The 24,166-nt window shown below is 40.4% G+C and overlaps 2 protein-coding genes across 34 annotated transcripts in view; one reads left to right on the forward strand and one right to left on the reverse strand.

The window, feature by feature from the left end:
• Positions 1–10,072, reverse strand: part of DCP1B (decapping mRNA 1B) — a 45,729-nt gene extending 35,657 nt beyond the window's left edge. Inside the window, exons 1-3 of the mRNA XM_065036518.1 lie at positions 9,872–10,072; positions 8,819–8,859; positions 6,122–6,249 (exon numbers count right to left, since the gene is read on the reverse strand). Coding sequence (XP_064892590.1) covers positions 6,122–6,249; positions 8,819–8,859; positions 9,872–10,024 — 322 coding nt within the window. The 5' untranslated portion in view covers positions 10,025–10,072. The remainder of the gene's footprint in view (positions 1–6,121; positions 6,250–8,818; positions 8,860–9,871) is intronic.
• Positions 1–24,166, forward strand: part of CACNA1C (calcium voltage-gated channel subunit alpha1 C) — a 492,189-nt gene that overhangs the window by 3,958 nt on the left and 464,065 nt on the right. The gene's annotated exons all lie outside the window — the stretch shown is intronic.

The raw sequence follows: 24,166 nt of genomic DNA on the forward strand, positions 1-24,166 counted from the left end.
GCAGACCACTGAATTTACAGAAATACAATACAAATTGAAAGAAGTTAAAAACATTTAAAGGTATTTGTTTCAAAATTCAAAGAGACCAATGTGCATTTGAGGAATAGTCATTTGAATACACAGTTTACTGTGTTCACCCTGTTGGGTTTTTTTCTGTTATTGGAGCAGATACTGTATGTTGGTAGGTAGGAGGCTGATAAATAAGGCTCTCCATTTAAACTGACAATTTTACCGAAACCAAAAACCAAACAGAAACTCTATTATATCATAAAAACAGAGCCTTGAATATCTATTTTGCTGTCTCAATGGAAACAATTGAGCAAGTAGTTGTTTATTGGTCAATATGCAGAAGGCTGAATCTAAATATATACACAAGTAAATTTAATCACCAAATGCTGTTTTCACACTCGAATAAAAACATACTTCAGAAGGAATAAAATATTTAAAATACTGAATTACAGAATATATAGACTAAGAGCATATTTCAAGGTAAAAAAGACACTATAGTATCCAAAAGAAGACTGTTTTTCATGACATATTCATTTTTACGTATCACCCAAATTCTATTACTGTTGTATCCTGCTTTCTCTTCGGAAGCAAATTTCTAACAGTTTTCAAACCAAGATGTTCTTCACAAGAGAAATGCTACTTGCAGGGTCAGTGGGTCTTCAGAAATGCCTACAGAAGTGGGACACTTGTTATCCATTTAGAATTTTTTACCAGGATGAATTTACTTAGAAGAGTGACCTGATATTAGCCACAACTGGTCTCCAAGAACGTGAGTTGTTCTGTTTGAGAGGGCTCTAGGATGCTGTCACATAGGGTTTAAGAACAAAAAATGATAGTTTAAGAAAAATATACACCATTACCTTTTCCTGAACATTTTTAATTCACTTATCCCCAAGCATATATTTGGAAAAATTTTCACATATAATAAATAGGACCTACCGAGAAAAAAAAAAAACAACCAACAAAAACCAACCAACCAACCCAACCACTCCCCAAACAAACAAAACCAAACCAAACCAAAACACAAACAAACCCCCAAACTTATGCTACTTCTTTAGAAACCTGGCAAACTTCCTTCTCCCTCCCATCCCATCTCATCTACTCGACATTGTTGCAGTGTGGGAATCTGCAAAAATAATACTAAATTTTCAGGGTTCTGGTAGACATATGGTGGCAAGTTCAACTGGACAACTGAAACTAGTATGAGGTTATGTACATATCACATGTGTCTAGACAGTTTTACCAAAACTAGGCATGCCTGGTCTGCTTTTGTACCGCTTCCTTAATGTCTGCAAAAGCTCACATTCAGTAGAATATGCCACATCTGATGAGGAAGCTTCATCCGCTTTCAAGCCCAGGAGATGACATAATCAAAGGCCTTGCTACAAATGTGGCACAGAAATGAAAGTAACTTCTATGTCCAAATACGCAGAGAATCTAGTCAAATATAAAATATTTGTTGACCTGTCACACAGTTTCTTTCTCCACTTGCTATAGCACAAAAGCACCCAATTAACCTGCATCAGATCATTGTCATAATTAGCACACTAACTATTATAAGGTAGGACCTTGTATTTTTTTCTGGCAGCTGAAATGCTCAAGCTGAAGTTAGCTCTAAGATATGCAACTTAATATTCACCAAATTCTCTGTGTCCTGTAAACATGAAAAACAATATTCAGTGATAAAATGATAAATCAGTCAACTCCAGAAATAATTCACTGATCCAGCATACACCCATATACACCTGGCACAACATACAGTTGAGAATAGTTGTGAGTAAATTATATAGTTGACCGGTACTAGAAGGAGAAAATTAAGTTAGTTTAACCAATAATTTACAGTTATGCATTTCTTCTGAACTATCTCATATAAGCCAGCATCAAATATTAAGCAATGGGCTCTAAACATTAGTTTTCCCAATAAATATCAGCAAGGATTAAGGAAAAAAAAAAAAAGTACTAACTATGTATTTAAGATTATTCAAATATAGAACCCAGGAAATTTTTAAAATTCTTCAAACCACTAGACGATCTAAACAAAACCAGAATTACTGTCATGCTCTCAGAAAGCAAGCATCTAAAAATGCAGTTAACTACATAAGTTTAAAGGTCACATTGAAAATATCAATTTGATCCATAAACCTTCTGTTTCTTGTTGCCAGCAGAAATCCTTGTCCACCAAAAACTGTAATTTGAGCTTCCCTTCCGGCTTTGAAATGAATAATCCCAGCTATAGCCTAACAGATTTCCCAAACTAAACTGTTCTGTGAAACAGTGGATCAGTGGAAACATTAACTGGCACAGATCCCAAATCCAGCCTGAAAAGTCCTGGGATTAGACTGTAGGTGTCTGCAACATGGTGTTTAGACAGTATTTCAGCTTTACATGACCAAGATCATATGGAACAATAGAAGATATATGAAAACCAACAGAGCAAAAAGGTTAAAATATTTCTTTTCTTATTGTAAGTAATCATAAAGCTTACATTTATTGCGTGTAATTTTGGGAAGCGTTTTCTATTGTAATTGCAAAGCAATCTTTACAAAATGATAGCTATAACATGGCAAACTGTTGGCGGACTTGTCCAGTATGCAAGTACCACCTTCTGCTGCCAAGAGCATTTATTTAGTGTGATACAACCAGCCACATATATTTAGCTGTGCTGAAATGAAGTTGGTTTCAAAAAATATTCAAAATTGAAAGAAACAAAACACTAGGCAGGACTTCTTTATTTCTCCAAATGCTTGCCTTTGAATTTTTCTGAAATTTACAGTCACAAAACCCAAAGGTATATCCTGGGAAAGCAACTATACCAACCAGAAAAACAGAGGAAACTCTGCTAGCTTAGTTACATCTAATAAGAAAATATGTATGAAAAATAGAGTCAGAAGTAACCAACTCAAACACAAGGTTAGAAACAGATAACTTGTTTCCAGATCCTGTTGAAGTATTACTGCCAAACTGTCTGCTGTTTTGCCAAGTAAACAGCTATTACTGAGTACTCCTTGTTAGTAGCTAGAAGCAGGAGATAAAAATAATATTATAAGATTAGGACCTCAGAAACCCAGTTTTGGATGAAAACTCCATTTATTAAGGAAGAAGCTTGAAGCCTTAATTTTGCAAAAAATTATAAAGGCAAGTTGTGTAGTACATCAAAACACAAGGAAAAAATTCATACAGAAAATTCAAGACAGATATTCAGAAGAGTGTTTAGATGAGACCATAGTGAAAACAGATACTTCTATGAGTCTATGATACATTCTATGATTCTATGATACATTCTATGAATTAATGTTGATGAGGTTCCTTAATTGTATGTAGCTTTAAAACAGAAGGAAGAAAGGGCTATAGTTATTTGCATCTTAGTGGATAAATCACCATGTGAACAATCTGTAAGGACCTAAAGAAAACCTGGAAAAGTCAAATTTTGCTAAGTAACTTTTCTTCTGTGGGTCTGTAATGCCAGCTTGCTCTGATAACATCCATATTTCTAAGAAAATCTGAGAAATCAGTTTTTCCTTTGAAGTACCAAGACCTTCCATTTTCGTAAAGAACTTTGCAAGATTATTTTAGGAAGATAAATAACGAGGGGCAACATACCCCTATACCTGGAGGACATCTGACACTAAAAGAAATACTAAACTAGTAGATTTTTTTAGTAAAGCAAATATGAATCTTGTCTCGGACTAGAAAATTCTCAAATCAAATAACATATATAGATTTACTCATGGCTATATCAAACGGCTTATTGCAGTAAAAATCAGACCCACAGACCCAGGCTGAAGATGCCTTTACAGAAGTGGGAGTACCCTAGCTGGGTATCTTGTTATTTCTTTTTTATGGTTGCACTCAAGGGAATGATACAGTAAAGGGCACCACAAGGTCCAGAAACTCTCAGATCTTGCGGCTGAGAGATCCTAAACTGAAAGAAAGGTGCTACTTTCATGTTGCCACTGGCAAATTGTCAGTGTAGGTGCTATGGGCTCACCCCAGCTGGCAGCTCAGCCCCACGCAGCCGTTCACTCCCTCCCCTCAGTGAGACGCGGAGAGAATCAGAAAGGCATAACCAAGAATACTCGTGGTTTGAGACTAAAGAGAGTTTAATAGGTAAAGCAAAGCTGTGCATGCAAGCAAAGCAAAATAAGGAATTAATTCACTGCTTTCCATCAGCAGGCAGCTATTTAGCCATTTCCAGGAAACCAGGGCTCCATTATGTAGGATGGTTACTTAAGAAGACAAAAGCTGTAACTCCAAACATTCCCCGTTCCTCCTTCTTCCCTCAGCATTTATCGCTGAGCACAACACAACACAGTGTGGGCTATTCCTTCAGGCAGCTGGGGTCAGCTGTCACACCTGCGTCCCCTCCCAAATGCTTGTGCACCCCCAGCCTATTCACTGGCAGGGCAATGTGAGAAACAGACCTTGATGCTCTGCAAACACAATTCAGCAGTAGCTACCCTAAAAAGAACACATTGCCTAGACAGAAGCCAGAAAGGAGCCTTCTGCATTTTGCTGTTGCACAATTAGCCAAAAAGCCCCAGACAAGTTACTTGAACATAGGTCCACTGCTCAGAAGCACCTTAGTACTTATTTTTAAGACCCCGCAAATCTACGATTCTGACACTTCTTAGGGAACAAAGAGCCTACACCCCCTCAAAACTCCTATTTTTTTTGCCTAATAAAAAAACCCAAATGAATCACAGTTTATATGCAGTAATCAGACTAAAGATGGTCTTACTTCATGTCAGCACAGAGTTATGACAACTTCTAGCTACACTTTTTACACCAACCGTCTCAACAAAAAAGAAAAAATAATATATTGCGTTTCAAAAGGTAGATATTAGTATATATATAAATAAACTCCTATTGGAATTTCAAAAGGATTTTAAAAAAGATTACATGTACATAGGAAAGGATCTTCAAAATCAGATGGGAAAAATAGGTCACACGGTACATAAAATCCCAATGTCTGGTCTAGTCTAGGTTAACCTGGAGGTGTCTGAATGTCTTTTCCATTTCTTTGGCCATTTCAATTACTTGTCAGAATATTAAACAACCTAAATGAAACTTCAATTTTGAGAGGATTCAAAATGTTATTTCTCTATTGTTTCTACCACATAGTGTGTGTGAACAACAGGATTCCCTCTTGATATACTTTCCCACACCAAATTAGCTTAGGAAGTAAAAAGGTCTAGGAGATTATCAAACTGGGCTGCTTTCTATGTCACAAATTTCCTCTGATTTTACTTCATCCAGAGGGAACACTTCTGCATCACAGTTTACACAAAACATTTTTGCGATCTGATTCTATGCGTCAGGCACAAAGTATACATCATACTACAGCTCTGCTTCCAAGTACAGATATAAACTGTATATTTAAAACTGCTCACTCTCATATAATTGCACACTGTAACAGTCCGTTAGTATATCTGCATGTAAAAGTGCAGCTTTCTCTCGTCTTCCACTTATTTCTGAGTTTGCCTGACACTTGCTAATTCTTGTATAATCATGCAAGATAAACACAGAGCCCAAAGTAATAACTTTGTCTTTCGTCACGATTTAAATGAGGCTCAACACTTTGTTGTTAAGAGTCACTCCTAATAATCAAGAGGTAACCTGCCTTCCAGCTTGCTGTAAGGACAGTATTTTGTAGCTGAAGCAGAACACGGGCTTTGAATTGGCTCCATTTGTCTATTTTGATGCAGAAAACCAAGACTACAAATACCACTCCAGCCGTCAGTAGATCTGCTTTATGGTGAGACTTCCCAACACTGACTGGGGTATATTTAGAACAGACAATATTTCTGTGAGTCTCTACACCCATCACATACACATGACCATAAAAGTCTACTATTTGTCAGTTAAATGAAAAGATTACTGTTAAGCACATTCTAATACTTTCTTTAGAAGGGTGGCATTTTAGGAAGCACTGAGCGACTCTTCTCTTTCAGCATGCCAAAAAGCAAACTGTATTCCTTCAGCTGTAACTGTTAACCAGCTAGTTTCAGTCCTTGAAAGCTGCAGTCTAATCATTTGGACTGCCCTAACGAAGAACAGACTCTAAAGAGGGCCTAACTTCTTTAGTATTTAACCCAACATACCACATACTTACATCTGGCATTTCTGTACAGTAGAAAAGGGTCCTGCAGCTGGAAATCGAGGTCTTTAGTAATAGGTTCTGTTCGATTTTCCATGCTCAGTCTGTTCATAATTGTGAAGCCATGTCTTGGAGAAGCTGATCTAAAAATTATCAATTAGAAATCACATCAAGTCAAGGAAAAAAGAAACAACTACAATTGCTTCACCATATAGTTCTCAAATTTTTATTTTTTTATTTTATTTCTAAGAGATACTATGAAAGTCTAATCTTGTTGCCAAGGAAATAACAATTGACTCTTGCGGTGTTTTGTGCAATCCTTTTAATTATTTCAAACCCCTACATCATGTGTGAGAAATAACAGAAGCACCATTAGTCTCACAATAGCTACAGAGAGTATGCCACATTGGTGATACTACCATTGCAGGTTCAATGATTTAGTCACAGCATAATCATACCTGTATGTCAGGTTTTCACTTCAAGTTATAAGGCTTGCAACTTCCAAACAGGCTAAAACATTACAAACCACCACTTTGCCCCAGACCATCAGCATCACGTTGTCCAACCACCACCACCATCTACCGTATAGTTTCTCATGGGAGTAGAAAACAGCAATTATAACAATTCAGTCATAGGCCAGAGCAAGTATATTTTTTTAACACTCAGGTTAATGACTGCAGATAGTAACAGTCAACCCAGGTAAGATTTTTCACATCATCTAAAGCATAAGAACAAAAGTGAGGGTGGTGAGGCACCAGAACAGGTTGCCCAGAGAAGTTGTGGATGCCTCATCATTAGAAGTGTTCAAGGCCTGGCTGGCTGGGACTTTGAGCAACCAGATCTAGTGGAAGATGTCCCTGGTCATGGGAGAGGGTTGGACTAGAGGACCTTTAAAGGTCCTTTCTAACCCAAACCATTCTATGATTCTAGGACTCTAAATCATTGTGCTTGTTCATAAGGGTTACACTTCGAGTCAGTTAGATAATTTTATTAATGTGAGCTGTTAAACCTATCACGGTCCTGACAGGAGATACTACTTTCAAACCAAGTATGACAATAAAGAAAAAGATGATAGCTAAACATTTTGGAAAAGTGCCATCTCTGGTAATTGCTGGGGAGTGGACTTCTCTATGAAATCCAACACACAGGAACCTGCATTACAGGACTGCAGTCAACAGAAAATTAAACAAAAGTGGAACCCTTACCAAGAATCCTTGTTTGCAACAGCCAGTACTTAAAAATATCCAAACAAAGAAACAAAAAACCAGCCCACTTCTACTGGTGTTATCCATATTGGAAGTCTGATTTTTTTGACCATTCCTCAGAATTTGCAAAGATGTGACAGGTGATAAATGAGTCAGCTCAAGTAAAATGGTCACGTTACTTTACATCATCACAACAATAATAAGAAGCAACAAAGGCAACAGCAGTGGTCTCCAACCTATGGTCTTTTGGCAATGCTTTTACCACAAGACGTCATGACCTTGTACAAAGCCACAGGAAATTTAAGTTGAAACTGCTGGGGAGGCCAATGTATGATGTTACTCATGGCTCACAACCTGTTCCATACTGTTGCCTATAGGGCAGCCAGGGTAGCAACCTCTGCTGTAAATGGAAACTTCCTCAACCAACAAAAAGAACAGTGAAAGATCACAGATACTAGAAGTGCCAGGTTACATGTTGTCAGTCACAGAGTTTTAAAACCAACATACTAGAGAAATACTACTTCTGTTGTGCAGTCCACAACTAGCCACCTCCACCTATTGCTAGCACAACTAAGGGCCAGTTCTTTCCTCTTGTGGTGGTAATTATAACAGCATCTTATCTCCTCTTACCTGAAAGCAGCTTAAAAAAATTACTGATGACAATTTCCACTGCTGGTACAAAAGAGCTCAGAAGATTAAAACCAGCATTCCCACTTCACACAAAGCTCACAGTCTCTTGGGCCTCCCTGGCACTTCACACATACATCTCTTGGCTTCTCAAAACAGCCTCTTGCTTTCTCAGTTCTTCTACCAGATCCTCATCGTCATAAATGCTGAAGGAGAAAGTTTCTGTTCTGGTGACCCATCCCAGCAGCTACTGCAAAATCTGCTTACTGAATTATTTCCTGAGTTTAATAATAGTCACAGGGAAATCATGGCACACTAACTTGGAAACTCAAATAGAGGGAAGGCTGCACAACAAATCTAAGGTACATGCTAGAAAAAATATGTACTCAATGCTCTGAAAAGCCACAACCAGAGCTGCTGCTAAAAGAAAGCATTAAAAACATCCAAAATGTTGGATGAGATATGCATGAAAAATTAATAATCAGAAACAAGGAGTATGAAAGTACCCTAAGTAGGGAACATAACACTTTGTAAGTTCTACCATTTGCTTACTTTAAGGAACACAATTATTTATTTCACTATTTGATTTTTGTTCAGATATCTTTTAAACTGCAAATGCTGCCTTCTGTTGAAAACAACCGAACAGATTTATGTGGTTTACCCATATTGAGATTTAAATCACATTTGGAAGTCTTATCCAAATACAAGGTGATGCCTTCTTCCCAGCATTTTCTTCACTGCATTTGCCTCTGCCAATTTCAGTTTCTTTTCACCTTCAAACAAGGAGGAGCATTTCATTTCATTCAGCCATACTCCATCCCAGCTAGCTTTTCCACATCCACAGGTTTCACCTGCAGACATTAAAACACTATGTCCTCACCTTGTGTAAACAAACAGTGTTCCCTCCACATCAGTCTTCTCCTGAAGAAAAGGAAAGTCAAGAAAGTTGTAATCAGGGCAGTGTTCTGCTAGCCATCAGTGAGACCCCTTTTATCTCTTGTTTTACCAATACCATTAGTCACATCTCTCTCACCTAAGCCATGAAATATAAAAATAACCTGGTGGCACAAGACCAGAGCTAGCACAGCTCACCATACAGCTGACCCAAGTTTTATGACAAGATATGAAAAGGCTGAAGGCTCGGCACCATGAGAGTAAACACTGTGCTGGATTAACTCTCTGCTATGCCCAAGGGTGAAGCACAAGCCAGATTCAGGGAGGGGATTTTCCAAACGGCTCCTGCCCTCAGGGGCGACACACAGGATGGGTAAGGGGGAATCACACAAAAGGCAGAATGTGCAGGTTCTCCAAACACAGGCCCTAGGCCCCACCACTATAGCAAATCCAGAACCACCTGCAAATAGCCAGAATGTTAAATTACTGGAAGATTCCCCAGGTGAATTAATTTTAAAAATCTTTAATAGCCTTTTTAGCATTGGTAACTCCAATACACTTTTGCATGTGTTTTAGTTATGCTATGGTTGTTCGGATAGCAGAGGAGGTCCCGAGGCCCAGGTCCTGGTTCACACCCTGGTCTCCTACAGTGCTGCCTAGCAGGACAAACTTTTACAGCCCTGTGCACCCTTCAGCACCCACTCGTGAGGCACCACAGGTCTTCTCATGCTTCCCACAGCAGCTGAGCCGGGCACAGCCCCTCGCCCAGCCTGGTAAGGGCAGGGAGCATCCCAGGACACCCTCCTTGACCGGGGCACAGGGCAGCCCCTCAGCACGACCCTCACACCTCGGCCATGGTGGCGCCACCTTCCCGCTGCCCTCCTTCACACGGGGGGGCGGGGCCTCCTCGCCCCCGCCCTCTTTCCCGACGCCACGCCTCCTTTCCCAAGGCCACGCCCCCAGCTATGGGCAGGGCCGCCTCTCGCCTCGCCCCCACCTCTCCCGTACGGAGGGTGCGGGGAGGGGCGGCCGCACGTACCCACTCGTTGGCGCGGTGCCCGAAGGTGTATAGCGCCACCTGGCTCGCCACGTCCACGATGCTGCTGATGTAGGGGTCGTGCTGCTGCAGCGCCGCCAGGCTGATGTCCAGCCCCTTGCCCAGCAAGGCGGCCCCGGACACCGCCGCCGCCATTTTGCCTCTCACAACAACACAGGGTTCCTAGTAGGCGCGACTAATCCAACACCGAGAGGAAGGGTGGCGGCTCCCACACCCCGCCCGCCCAGTCGGAGCGAGAGCGGGCGGGAGAGTCAGTGCCCAGCCACCGTAATCGAGCGCCGAGCGTGGCCGGCTCAGGATTGTTGCCGCTGGCGACGGGGCAAAGCTGAGGGGCGGGTTGGCAGGGCCAGGGAGGCAGTGGGGTACAACAGACATCGCAGTAGCTCCTCCGGCAGTGACCCGCCTGCGCTGGCTGGTTTTCCCTCCGTGCTGGCACCCTTTGTTTTCAAGCCTCTCCCTGTCACCAGGGAGGCTGCTGACTGTCTTCCTTTCCAGAGTGACAGCTGCCCGTCCGGGAAACAACATGGTTCCTGTGGCTGGAGGCCAGAGAGAACCAGCAAAACTCGGTGGGGTGTGCTGAGCAAGGAGTCCTGTGCCCGCACCACTTGTCCAGTATCCTCAGTGGGAGAAGGCGTGTTGGTGTGGTATGGTGTGCACCGCACAGTGCAGGGAGCCCCGGCAGAGCAGGAAGCCGCAGGCCAAGGTGGAGCTGAAGCCACTTTGGCTCGGGCTGGCATAAACACAGGAGCGTTTGAGTGCGCTGGTCTGCCTGTGGAGGGAATGTACGGCTGGGACAGTCCAGAGTTAGCACGTCTGTATGCACGTGTATCTATAAGGACGTGTGTGCACCAAGGCAATGGGTGCACTGCACTGCAACAGGAAGAGAAGTTGGTTCGGAGCGATGAATATACAGAACCTGCATTTGCTATCATACACTTGCAGACTTCTGCCTAGAACTTAAGGGAAAAAGAACACAAATACAAACTAAGCCATCATACAACTCTGGTGTGTGTATATATATATATATACACACATACATGTGACAAGCAGCCGAAACACAAACAAGCATACTATGATATGGAGATACCCAAACAGCAGAGAAACAGATGGACAAGAGCATGAATTTAGTTACCATATTTTCCTGTCAGACACACATATTTGTTATTAATCTATTGATATAAACAGTTTACAGCAAATACACGAGCTTTATGTGGCATGCAGACGACGTTAATACTTACTTACATTTATAAGATTTGCTTAACTGAGCGGCCTGAACCACCTCCAAGCGCAAATTTTTTTTCTTCATCACCTCAAACTGATGTAGCAATTCTATAAAAACCACCTTCTGTGTATGGAAGCAGTAGGGTGATATATGTTCTTCCAGAGAATGGGATTCCCTTGAAGAACAGAAGGCAGAGGTAATGGATGCTATCATCTTGTTGGTTTGCAATCAACACTTTTACAAGCTGGACATAGGGATGAAGGCTGCCATTTTGTTTTCTTGCTTTTCACTCTAGGTCAGATGGAGCCTGTGGGATAGAGTACGCAGTAGCATCTGCTCTGAGAGCAAATAGGCAAGCCCTGATGAAAAAGCTTCCACAGTGTGAAGTGGGGTTACGCGAGAACTGAGAGAAAGCAAGGTGGGAATTCATAGTATTAAACGTAAGGACAGTGAGTCTTTTGAGTGGAGTTAGGAATGGACGTGCTCTCAAGGCAGAAAGAGAAGCTGTTCTTTGCGACTCAGGAGAGAACATGTAGGTTTCATTGTAGCCCAGAGGCCGCTGAAAATCGTGTTGCTAAGAAGGACCTACAGTAGTGGGAGAGGAAACCTCTGTACATACCCTTTGATTATAATCTGTCTCTTTTTCTAAAGCCACCTTGTTTCACTTGGGGCTGTAATGAAACACAGCTTTACATTTAGAGGGGTTTAAGTGTTTTCCGTACTCTTGTGCTAGGAAAATGGCTCTAAGCAGTTCCATTGCAAAGCTCCAGCTGACTTACAGATCCTGTAACAGCAAGGAAGATATGTGGGTGCACAGAGAGCAGGGGAAACTGCTGTCCTTGGTCTGGAAATGACCAGAGTATAATGGCAAAAAAAAGAGTAGTAAGGAGAAAAGTCATGTCGCTTAAATAGTGAACAGATGCATAAGCATTTTTTTTTCTGATTACTCCTCAGTTCTCAGTTTCAAGGCGCACCTGAAAGCACTCTTCCTCATGTGCTGGAGTTTCACATTACCATCCTATCTCCAACTCTTTGGCAATTCTGCTGCTTACAAAAAGTCCCAACTTGTCACCAAGGCACAGAAGCTTCAAACTCTTGGAGTCCCACTCCTGGAGTTTCCTTTTTCAGATGCCTTTGCTCCCTCCAACAATAATGCCCACAAAAAGGTGCCCTGTTTCTTTGTTGCTGTTGTTGTTGGTTGTAGGTTTTTTTGGTGATGGTGGGAAGGGAGTATTGCGAAGTCCCATAAGGAAGAATGTGTTACAGAAACTATATTTCAAAGGCTATTCATTTGAACTGAAAACAGTTACTCATAACTGTTATTGGGCAGGAGAAAGCAGTATGCAGAATTCAGAGGTGTTGCAGCCCTGTTCCAACTGAAAAAAATAAAAAATGTTTGAAGCCCCTTTTGTTAGGTCAAGCCTTGCACGTTTGTTATATTATAGAGACAGACTGACTAAGCGTGTCTCCTGTGCCCTTCTCTTGACATAAAGAGATTGTAGTGTCCTGTTTCCTTGAGCTCCATGGGAGAAAACTCAACTGTCAGGTTAAATGTCTTGAAGCAGGCTTGTCAAATTTTTTGCCTGGTTTTGGTGCCCTGTTTGTAGATACTTCTTTAGAACTACCTGACTCCTGGACTACTGTGTCCCTTTCTAACATAACTGGACAGACAGTTCCCTAGGCCTGTGTTTTGAGTCAGCAAATATGTCAAGCTTCTGATCAGGCCTTTTTGTATTTTCTCTTGCACTGTGAGGTAGCTTCTGATGGTTCCAGCTGTTTTGCTGCATAAGTGGGATGTAATTGCTCTTTCCATTTAGCCTGAAGTAAAGGTACTTAATAAGGCCATTAGTTCTGCCCTGCTTTATGAGATCACTTGATAGTAGACTAAAATTTTTCCCATGCAACAAGATCTTGTTAAAAGGAGAAACACTGTGAATTCTCACTACATCTAGACAGTTAAAAGGACATTTTGGCAGAAATGTCACAGTTTTAAAAGGGTGATTCTTTAAACTGCTGTTATTTGCTTGCAGTCAGTAATCCAGTAGTCCATAATAACTATCAAATTGAGTTAGAGTGATTTTGCTGTAATTTGTTTATGAAACAAAGTAATTTTCTAGCTTCCAAAATGTTGTAATTTTATGAAGTATATAATTAGAATGTCTTCCACCCACCTGGATACTATTCTGTTAAAAAAAACCCCACACCTATGCTCTTGACACAGAATAAAAGGGATTTTATGAAGACTGATTTAAGGCAAAATCCACACAGCATGACATTCCTAAGGTCTCCATTAATAATAAACATTAACATGGTTAGGCCAAACCTTTTCACAAGGATTGTTCACACAGATATTGTTTGCTTCACATTCAAGAATCTATGGCACTTGTAAAGACTAAGCTGTGCCTCTGACAGCAAATTATCGACACTGAGGATATAATTTTCTGTGGCTACATTTGGTGGCACTGCTGGGCACATACAGCCCCTGTCTCAAGTTCTAGCCATTCAGTCCTGCCATTCTGGCACCTTGGTACTGTACAAGGGCATATGTGGCCACAGAGTGAACCAGTCAGACTGGGGAGATGAACTGATTGAAAAACAAGTGTTCATACTGATGCTGAGATCACAGCCTCAGCTGGCTGCTCTCCTGCCTGTTCACATTCAGGCCTTTCTCTAAGCAGCTGGTTTTTTAAGAATCAGCAGGAATCACTTGAGAAAATGTGGTGTTGAGCACCTCATTTCCTTCACTTCCTCATCTCCAGCCCCTTTGGAGTTTTTGTTGCATGATAGTTGCCTTTTCCTTTTTATTCTTTCCCCAAGACTACCAAAATTTCTTCTCTGGTGGCACCACTGCTGGCCCTGCTAGCAGAAAGGGTGCTCAGGCAGTATTAATAACCTCCTCTTACTCCATCTGGGGCCACGCAAATCTCTTTGTGTGGCGCTTTCCCACATGATGGCTTCACGGGGAACACTGGGTAGCTCTTGTGGAGCTGGGATGATCCCACAGGGCTTGACTGCCCATGCTCCACGTATTTCTGGTGATATGCCTGCAATACTGCAGTGTGGTGCCTCATGCCACTTGGGAACCAGTGCCCCTGTGGTTTGTGCTGGAGGCTGGCTGCATCCCTTCCCAGATGCTGTTGAAATGTATGCCCTTTTCAGACCACATTTATTACAGACTTTCAGTAGCTAGCTTTAGAGTCCTTTCCTCGTGCTCAAAAGTTGAAATTGTTGTTTGTGCTGTTGGACTACCTCTTAACTCGAGTCCTAATGGTTAAAGCAATTTCAGTCTTTTTGTTCATAGTTTACTACTTGCTAAAGGTTCCTTAATGAATATAGGGTCAGACTGTATAGTTTAATCTCGCGCAGTTATTAAAAAAAATCTCTCACTGAGCTAAAACTTAATCTGGTTACTGTCATTACAATCCACAACAACTCCCCCTGCCTCCAAATAAACCCCTGTGCATTAAATTATTTGCATGCTCTTGTGTGTCTATAGTGTTGCTCCCTGGTGAAGTTTATGAGACTGTTTTGAGATTTTCTGCAAATGTTAGTCCACACAGGACTAGTATGCTTTGGTATTGTTGGTTTTGAAATTCTGATAATATACATACTGTGTATGGAATAAATACCTATAATTTACTATGATTTTCAGTTGAAGGTTGTTTTGATGGGGTTTTGGGGGGAGTTTTTTTGTTTTGGTTTGGTTTTCTACATGTAAGAGCCTGGGTTTTTACCAAAAGACTGTTTATTTCTTTGACTTACATTTTGCTAAGTGATTCTGGTAGTAAGTAACTCTACACATTTTCTTTTGCTATAGACATGTTTGCAAAACACAGAGCTTTACCTGTTTTATAGGCCCAGCTTGTGCCAGTGGCCCAGCTGGAGGAGCAGTAAAGATCCCTACTATTGTTAATTGAACTACAGGCTTTTTCTTTCTATCTTCCTGTGTAGATATAATTCTTCTTGAGTGAAGAATTGTTTTTTATTTAACTGTAATAACTTCTCAGAGGGCATAATTTGGCCCGAAAAAAATTGTAATACCAGGAAGAGACTATTTTAAGAGGAGAAAGGGAGAGGCTGTACCAATATAATTACATTGGATTATAGTGTTATACAGAAAAAAAAAAATCTTGTGTACATTTAATCAGTAAAAAATCTGATTTTTGGTGTTTTAAGTGACTATATGATTTCAGTGTCTTAACTTTCAGTAGAGTAGAAATGAGAAAATGATAAACCTAAAAAATAATTTTCTGTGTGGAATATTTTTTCCCAGTTATACTAGTTGATAAGATAAAAGGTATTATCTTTGTTCATAAACTTTGCCTGACTTCTTTAACTATACACTTGTGATTACGATACTGTCAGATCTCTTAATAAAATTCTAGATTACATCCTCCAGTCTCTCCCTAATGCTGATAATGTTCCAAACATACATTGGTTATTTTCCTGCTCTAACAAAGAAAAAATACTGTCAAAAATGGTTGTTTTTATCCACCTTCTTTATTTATTTAATGTAGCAGAAAATACTGACTTCCTTCAGTAATATTTCTCATAACATTTAACTTCACAAGTTCCTTTACTTTCAAGCCTATGCTACTTTAATTACAGTTTTAAAAAAAGAAGACTGGATTTTATTATGAGAAGGCAACCATTTTGGGCCAGTATTTGAGTTTTTCAGTAGTTTTGTTACCACAACTGTATGTGCTTATAATCAAGAAAATATTGTTGATAGCCATGACCTTATTGCCATCCTGATAAACTGCTATAAACTGATTTGGTCCATCAGCTTAAATCTTTACACAGTTCATTGGCTAGACAAACCACCAAAATGCTGATAAGGATAGCGCATTCCTGCTATTTCCCTATTTCCAGCAGCTTAATAAGATACAATAGTAGTTATATCTCACCTAAGTTATAATAATACCTTTACAACCACATCTTTCTGGTAATCACCATTTAATGTAGCAGAATGAAACACCTGTAGCTCTAAAAGAGTTATTTTCCAACTAGTTACAGAGAAGACGGCCTCATTGAATTAATTCCTAACATGAGGAGTTCCATTAGATAATTACATAAAGTCAGGACCTCATTTTTACACCTCACCTGGCATAGGAGCTCTTGCTGTATTGAGGAGATGGAGTCATCACAAAGGTGTGCTGGTGCTGCTGGGAAGAAGCTGGGAGCAAGGCTGGTGGAGGACTTGGGCTGAGTCTGGTCAGGTGCTGGGATGGGGTGCACAGAGACTTCTACCAGTGGTGTCAAAGTGTCTTTTTATGAAAATGAGTTCTATACATTCAAATCAGCTTTTGGTTTTTTTCTTTTCTTCCAGTTAATTGGCAAAGTAAGGACAAGTTCTGAATAACTGTTATACCTCTAGTTGTCACAGTGTTACTTTATGAGGAAAACTTGCATTTTTGCTGTCTCAACTAACAGAAGTATACTGGGTTTTTGTTTGCTTATTTTGTGGTTTCATTTGGTTGGTTGGATTTTTGTGTTGTGTGTGTGTTTTAATGAAGAATGTTGGCACTTATTAAAGACTGATGAAGGATTTCATAGCTTTGGATGCAGCATAAGTGAATGAAGTTAAGTGTTGTGCCAGTACTGAATTCCTGAGAGCTGCAACAGATAAATTATGTTATAAGGAAGAATCCTTAAAATTAAAATAACCAAGAAAGTAAGTGGGGTTTCTGCCTCAAATATTGCCCCAATCTTTTTGTGTTTTTGATAGCTGCTTATGAAAATTGCCATGGGGAAATTCTTGTGATGCTAAAGACTGTTTTGTATCTGGTCTCACAGATGGTAAGAGCTTGTGAAAGTTTTCACAATTGTATCTTCTGTAATTAAAGTTAGGCTTAAAAGCTATTATATGTGTCTTTGAATGTGAGGTCACTTCATATAATAGCATGGTCTTTTCATTTTGGTATAATGCTTTGGGTGAGCATTTTTATTTGTTGGTGACTTATTTGGCTAGCAGACGTCAATGAGGTACTTCTTTTAAAGTATGCTTCCTTTCAAGTTGGAAATTATATTTTTTTCTCTTGTTATGCACCATGTTGCAATAAGGATACACAATTACCTCTATGCTTTAAAAGCAATTAGTTGCTTCTTCCTGAAATTTAAGAATGCTTCATTTTTATTTTATTTCTTCATTTTGATTATTGTTTGTGTTGCTCTAAGGTTTGTCAGTATGGGAAGAAAGGCCTGCATAGAAAAAGGAGCTCGGATTTGTGTAACTGTACCAGAAGATAAAACAAAACATTTGAAGTGTTGCCCTTGGAAACAATGAATTCAGTCTGTCCCTGTTTTTTAGGAGGGATGGATTTGGGCAAAGGCACCTTCCAGCAGGCAACCAGTAGAAGATTTAAGCACTTTGAATGAGATTTTGAAGTGGAAACTAAAGGTATTAGCACCACAAACCTCCAGTGGGTATCTGAGTCTGGGTTTATTACACTTGTGTGAATTTGTTTCCCCTGGTGAATTCTGAGAGCTGTGAAGGCGTTTGGCAGTCCCTCTCCTACAATCTGATTTTGTCATTTTCTGGTGACACTGTGCTATGTCTTCTGTCAGATTAAATTTACAGGCTTATTACCTTGCTTGACAGAAACATGAACTGTGTGGACTTTTCAAAGGAAAACTTCCATGAGCAGTAATAGGATGAAGTTTCTTTCTTCCTTTTACTTTTCCTGCTCGTTTGCCCATATCTGTTAATTTTATTATCATCCTAAATTAATCTTATAATCTTCAGATGAAGGTGCTTTGTGATCTACAGTGAAATTGCTGTGTCATTTAAGCAGTAGTAAACTTAACAACACTGTGTAAACCTAAACCAGATTCAGGATATTTTTGTTAAGTGCTTCTGGTACTCTTGACTTGATACTCGACTTCAAGGAGATCTTTCTGAAACAGTTTTACATCGCTTCTGAAGGAGTTCAGTTATTAATAGATCAGATAATACATTGTATTTCATGGTGCTCTCAGAATCACAGAATTGTTGAGGTTGGAAGGGACCTCTGGAGGTCATGTTGTCCAACTCTCTCAAGCAGGGCCACCTAGAACAGGTTGCCCAGGACCTCCAGTGCTCCAATGAGGGAGACATCTCAACCTCCAGTTCTTGGTCACCCTCACAGTTAAAACAAAACAAAACAGAAAAAAACCTACAAAAACAAAACCAACCAAATGAAACCAGACAACCAAACCCACAAACAAACAAAAAACCTCAGTGTTTCTTGATGTTCAGTGGGAACCTCCAGTGTTTCAGTTTGTGCCTGTTACCACTTGTTCTGTCACTGGACACCTCTGAAAAGAGCCTGGTTTTGCACTCTCCATTCTGGTATTTATATATATTGATAAGATCCCTCCTGAGCCTTCTCCACCCTGAACAGTCCCAGCTCTTTCAGCCTTATCTCATGGAAGAGATGCTTCAGTCCCTTAATCATCTTTCTGGCCTTTTGCTGGATTGTCTCCAGTACACCCATGGTTCTCTTGTTCTCCAGGTGTGGCCACCATGCTGAGCAGGAGGGAAGGATCACCTCCCTTGACCTGCTGGCAATACTTTGCCTAGTGCAGCCCAAGGTACCATTCAGCATCTTTGCAGCAAGGACACATTGCTGACTTATGTTCAGCTTGGTGTGTACCAGGACTCTCAGGTCTCTTTTCGCAAAGCTGCTTTCCAGCTGGGTGGGCTCCAGCATATATTGTTGTATGGGGTTGTTGTTCCCCAGGTGCAGGACTTTGCACTTGTTTTGTTGAACTTTGTGAAGTTCTTATTGTCCAATTTCTCTAGCCTGTTGAGGCCTACTTTGTGTCATTTGCAAACTTGCTGAGGATGCACTCTATTAAACAGGAGCTCAACATCTTAAACAATGCCATTAGTCCTTATTCTAATAAATATGTTGGTGTGGTTTGTTTTGTTTGGTGTTGGTTTGTTTTTTGTTGTTTTTTTCTGATGCAAGAACCAGCATGTTTCGTTTTATCTCTGACTTAAAAAGAAAAGGTATGGGGTGTGGAAAAAAATGCATGAAACAACTTGGAATATTGGATTGTAAAGGAGAGATAAGGATTGGAAAAGAAGTAGTTATTGTATTGTTGTTGATGTAAGACATTAGCGTACAGACTGGGGAAGCAGGATGCACGTGGAGTCACAGCTGATCATATGAGAGGACAGAAGAACAGGATGGAGCACAGGAGGCAAAGCTGATGTGGGACAAGGCTTGCCATGATGGAGTGGAAGGTAGGATTAGGATGGGGGCAAAACTGAAGGAAGCTTATGGCCAGAATGAGACATCTGCTGAATAAAATGAAATGGAAAGGACAGAGTTGTGTAGATCTTGGGGCAGAAAAATTCAGGTAGATTTTATAACTGGAAGGAGAGTTAAGAGGTGTGTTTTGAGGTTTTGATGGAATGAAATGCTGAGCGCAAGGATGGGTAAACAGTGCGCTGTCATTACTGGAAACTGCCCTTCTGCCATGACCATTTTTTAGGTCACTTTGATCACTGCTTGTGACATGACCTAGTTGGAAGTGGTTGCTGTTACAGAACAGAACGTATGGAGAGTCTCTTCTCATGCAGCGCTGAGCAATTAGGAACCAGATACAGCATCACGTACGTTTTCTGTCTCTTTGTCTCTGAGTAGTTCCTGAGGGAGACAGAAAAACAGGCATTTTATCTGCCTGCTTGAGAAAGAAAAGGACATAGACTTGAGGATTGTAGGAGAAGTTAGTTGACAACCAAGAGAAATGTTGTAATGATTGAGGAAAAAATTATTAAAGGATAAAGCCGTCTAGAAAGCATCTCTGTTTTCTCTGTGCTTGGCAACAGTTACCACAAGATGCAAAATCCTCCTGTACCATTCTGAGATGATATAGTCTAACATTTTCAAATGGTTTAATATCATTAATTCCAACTGATAAATAGCAGTTACATTTTATCCTAAAAGTAACTGTATGTCAATAGAGACTACTGTTTGAAATGTGGTTTAGTATATAGAGGGAGGAAAAGGCGTAGGGTACTATTTTTAACATTCTATCTTGGATGCTGCTGTGTGTAAAAAAATTATGTAAACCAAGCTGTTTTATCTGAGCTTTAGGTAGTATATGTATATGTGTTTGTATACAAAAAACCCCAAACAAACAAAAAACCCTACCACCACAAAAAGAAAAAAAAAAACAAACCAAAAATTAAACCCAAAACCAACACAGACCTGAAAGGGGAGAAGGGTTCATTTTACTTGTCACTGAAAATTTCAAGCAATGAAATGATGTAAAGCATTTCTGAAGTTTGATTTCCTATAGCATTTTGTTATCTGCATTAGCTCTATTAATGATGACTCCATTTTCATTCTGTGTAAGTGAATAAGATGGCTTAGCTTATGGGTTTTTCCTTTCCCATGGCAAATCTGTCTTGCTCTAGAAGAGCATTTTAACTATGTTAAGTTTGTATTTTCATTGATTCTCAAGTGTCCTGTGGTACTGAGGAATATGATCTTTGTTCTGTGAATGAGAATACTGTACTTAAAGTGCTAAAGTAACAGAAAAATATCCCAAATTTCCTTTTTCCAAAAATGTGACTCTGAGCAGATCTTTGACTTGAAGCAAAAGTAGTAGCAACAGGAATGGAGGTTCCACAGCATTTCTGGGCAACCTATTCCAGTGTTTTACCACCTTCATCACGAAAACCATTAATATTTTCCTTATGTCTAATTGGAATTTCCTCCTTTGTGACTTTTCTGCTGCCTCTCGTCCTTTCACTATGTACCTCTGCCAAGAGGCTGGCACCAACTTCTCTGTAGCCTTCCCCTGAATACCTGAAGACAGCAACAAGTTCTACCTTAATTATCTCCAGGCTTAACAAGCCCAGTTCTCTCAGCCTGTCCTCACAGTTCCTGAGCTTCACCCCCCTAATTTTCTTAGAGGCTCTGGACTTCCTTCAGTATACCAATATCTAGTACTGGGTAGCCCAAAGCTAGACAGGGTATTCCAATTATGGTCTCACAGAATGACTTCCTTGTGACCTACTGGCAACATTCTTGCTAATTAGGTCCAGGATGTGGTTGGCTTTCTTCACAGCCGGGGTGTGTTACTTCCTCATGTTCAGCTTATTGTCTACCAGGACATCTGGTCCTTTTCTGAAAACCTGCTTCTTGGCTTCTACTTATGTATGTGGGGTTATTTTAACCCAGGTGCAGGATTTTGCACATGCCATTGTTGAACTTCATGTGGTCCCTGCCAGTCCATTTCTCCAACCTGATGAAGTGTTTCTGGATAGCATCCCTGCCTTCCAGCATCCCCCCAGTTTGGTATCATCCACAAGCTAGTTGAGTGTGCACTCCCTCTGGAAATCAAGATTGTTAATAGAAGTGTTACACAATACTGGCCCCAGTTTCAATAGCTGAGGGACATATGCCACTAGTAGCTGGCCACCAGCAGGGCTTTACACTGCTGATCAGAACCCTTTGAGTATGCCAGTCTGGGGAAATTTTTATCCTTCTTAGTTATCCAGTTCACATCTCTACAATTTAGCTACAAAATATTATGGCATACTGTTAAAGGCCTTGCTAAAGTCAAGGCAAGTGACGTCCATTACTTTCCCCTTTTCCACAGAGCCAGTCTTCTCACCATGGAAGGTAGTCAGGCAGGTCTGGCATTGTTTGCCTTTGGTAAATCCAGTCTGGCTGTTCCTTTTTGTCCTTTGTGTGCCTGAATATGGCTTCTGGGATGATTTATTCCATAATCTTCCCAGGGACTGAAGTTAGGTTGACTGTGCTACAGTTACCTGGGTCCTCCTTCTTGGAAATGGATCAGAAACCTCCACTGATAGTCATGACCTTTCAAAAATGAGTGACCTTGCAGTGACATTGGACACCTTTCTCTACACCTTCAGATACAGTTTGTGTCATTCCAAGGATCTGTGTACGTCCAACTGGCTTAAGTGCTCCACTCCCACAGGCTGCAACTGGGCTCGGAGACCTGGAAGGCCTAAAGACAAACCCTACTAGGAGGAAAAAAAGCCCCAACAAAAATGTGAAGTAAACCAGGCATTGAGTACCCGAGTACCTTATCCATTGAGTACCTTATCCATGTCCTTTGTCACTAGTTTCCCTGCCAGACTGAGCTGTGGGTCCACATTCATCTCAGCCTTTTCTTTGCTGCCAATGTGCTTACAGAAGACCTTCTTGCCTTTTGTATCTCCCACTATTTCCAACTCCCTCTGAGCTTTGTTTTTCCTGACTCTATCCCTGCATTCATGGGCCATGTCTGTGTATTCCTCCTGGGTACCTGGTTGCTGCTTCCACCCTCTACATACTTCCTTGTTCACATTTGAGCTCAGATGGGAGTTCCCTGTTCATCAATGGGAGTTTTCTGCCATGCTTGCTTCACTCCTACCTATCAGAATGGCTGTTCCCGTGCACTGAAAAGGGGGCCCATGAGGACCAACCACCTGTCCTGGGCCATTTTGCCCTGCAAGGCAGTCTTCTGTGGGATCCCACACAGCACATTCCTAAACAAGCTGAAATATAAAGTCCAGACTTGTGATTCAAATATTTCCCTTGTTCACTTTTTTCAGGATGTTGAACTGTAGCATATCACATTTACTGCAACCTAGGCAGAACCTTGACCTTCACATTACCCAGTTCTTAATCGTTTTTCATGAGTAGCATGTTGAATGCCTCTCCTAGTCATCTTGCTGAAAATCTGCATCAAGCAGTTGTCATCAACATCTTAACATGATTATTCATGAGCAAGATTTGATTTCATGAAATGTCTAGTTCAGAATTACAGACTAAAGGAGTTTGAGTAAGTTTCCAAAACTACCGGGTGATTATCCAGACAGAACCGTTTAAAGCTCTCCCACTCCTTATATTAATAGGAGCCACAATATTCCCATGCTGACCATGAGGGGAAAAATCAATATCAGCAAACGCACATTCATATTGATTTATCTTCCCTTTTGGTTTTCTAATTTAGTAAAGGCTACTAATGCAACGTTACATAAAGATTCTCAGGAGAGTAAAAAGGCTAATGAGATCAGGTATCACTGTTTGTTCTCTGGAAGTGAACTGACTTTACTGTGTACAGTCAACTGTTGAGTTGCCCAGTACAGGAAGGCCAAGGCATACTTTTGAGCCATGTATCAGAGGGACTAAAAGGAGCCATCGAGATGACTCTTTGGGATGCAGGCCTAGCATGCTGTTAGGATATGAACATTAGAGAAGAGAGGTCCAAGGAACAAAATACTAAGCATTTTTTTCCCTAGAAGTATTCCAAGAAATGTGCATGTATTTGAATGTCCTACTATATGTATCTGTTCAGAGTTTATGCTGTTAACCTTTGTCAGACTGGATTAGAAAAGGGGTTTCTGGTCATGTGCAAGTTCTTATGCAAGTATTTGATTTTTAAGGTATTATTTCGTGTGTTGTATGAATAAAAAGGAGTGCATAATGAAAATGATCAGTTTGCTTCACTTACTCATTCTAAACAAAGGGTAGCAAATACAGGCAGGGATGTTTTTATTATTTGAAAACTGAAGTTCATGACTGTCCAGAACACCAAAAAATTGTCTCATGGGAAAATAAGTCAACTATATACATACATATTATATAATATTTAAAGATTAAATTAGGACATGACATAGTGCAAGCCATTGTGTGTTTGAAATGATCTAAAGCTTCAGAAGCAAAACTTGTTCACTTCACAGTGTGTACTTAACATAGCCATATCAATCTTTCATCACTGTTTCTTGTACTGAATATTAAATCTCAAGATATTCAACCTTAGAATTAAAATACATACTACTTCTTATGTTTCAAACATGAAAGTGCAACGTTATTGAAATCAGAACAGCATTATCTGTGTTCTTCCTGTACATCATCTATATGCACGGATTCATGATTGGAAGTATTATTTCCTTCATGCCACATAGTTGGGTAGCTTTTCCCCCGTTTTTGAGGATAGGACATTCATAAGGGCACTGTCAAAAAGTAGGACATTTCCTTATCCTACCAAAGGACAAGGAATACAGCAGATTACTGAAAAGTAACACTGAATAATTAGGTCAC

This window comes from Columba livia, chromosome 1 (genome assembly GCF_036013475.1).
Source record: "Columba livia isolate bColLiv1 breed racing homer chromosome 1, bColLiv1.pat.W.v2, whole genome shotgun sequence".
In the NCBI taxonomy this organism is placed as follows: domain Eukaryota; kingdom Metazoa; phylum Chordata; class Aves; order Columbiformes; family Columbidae; genus Columba; species Columba livia.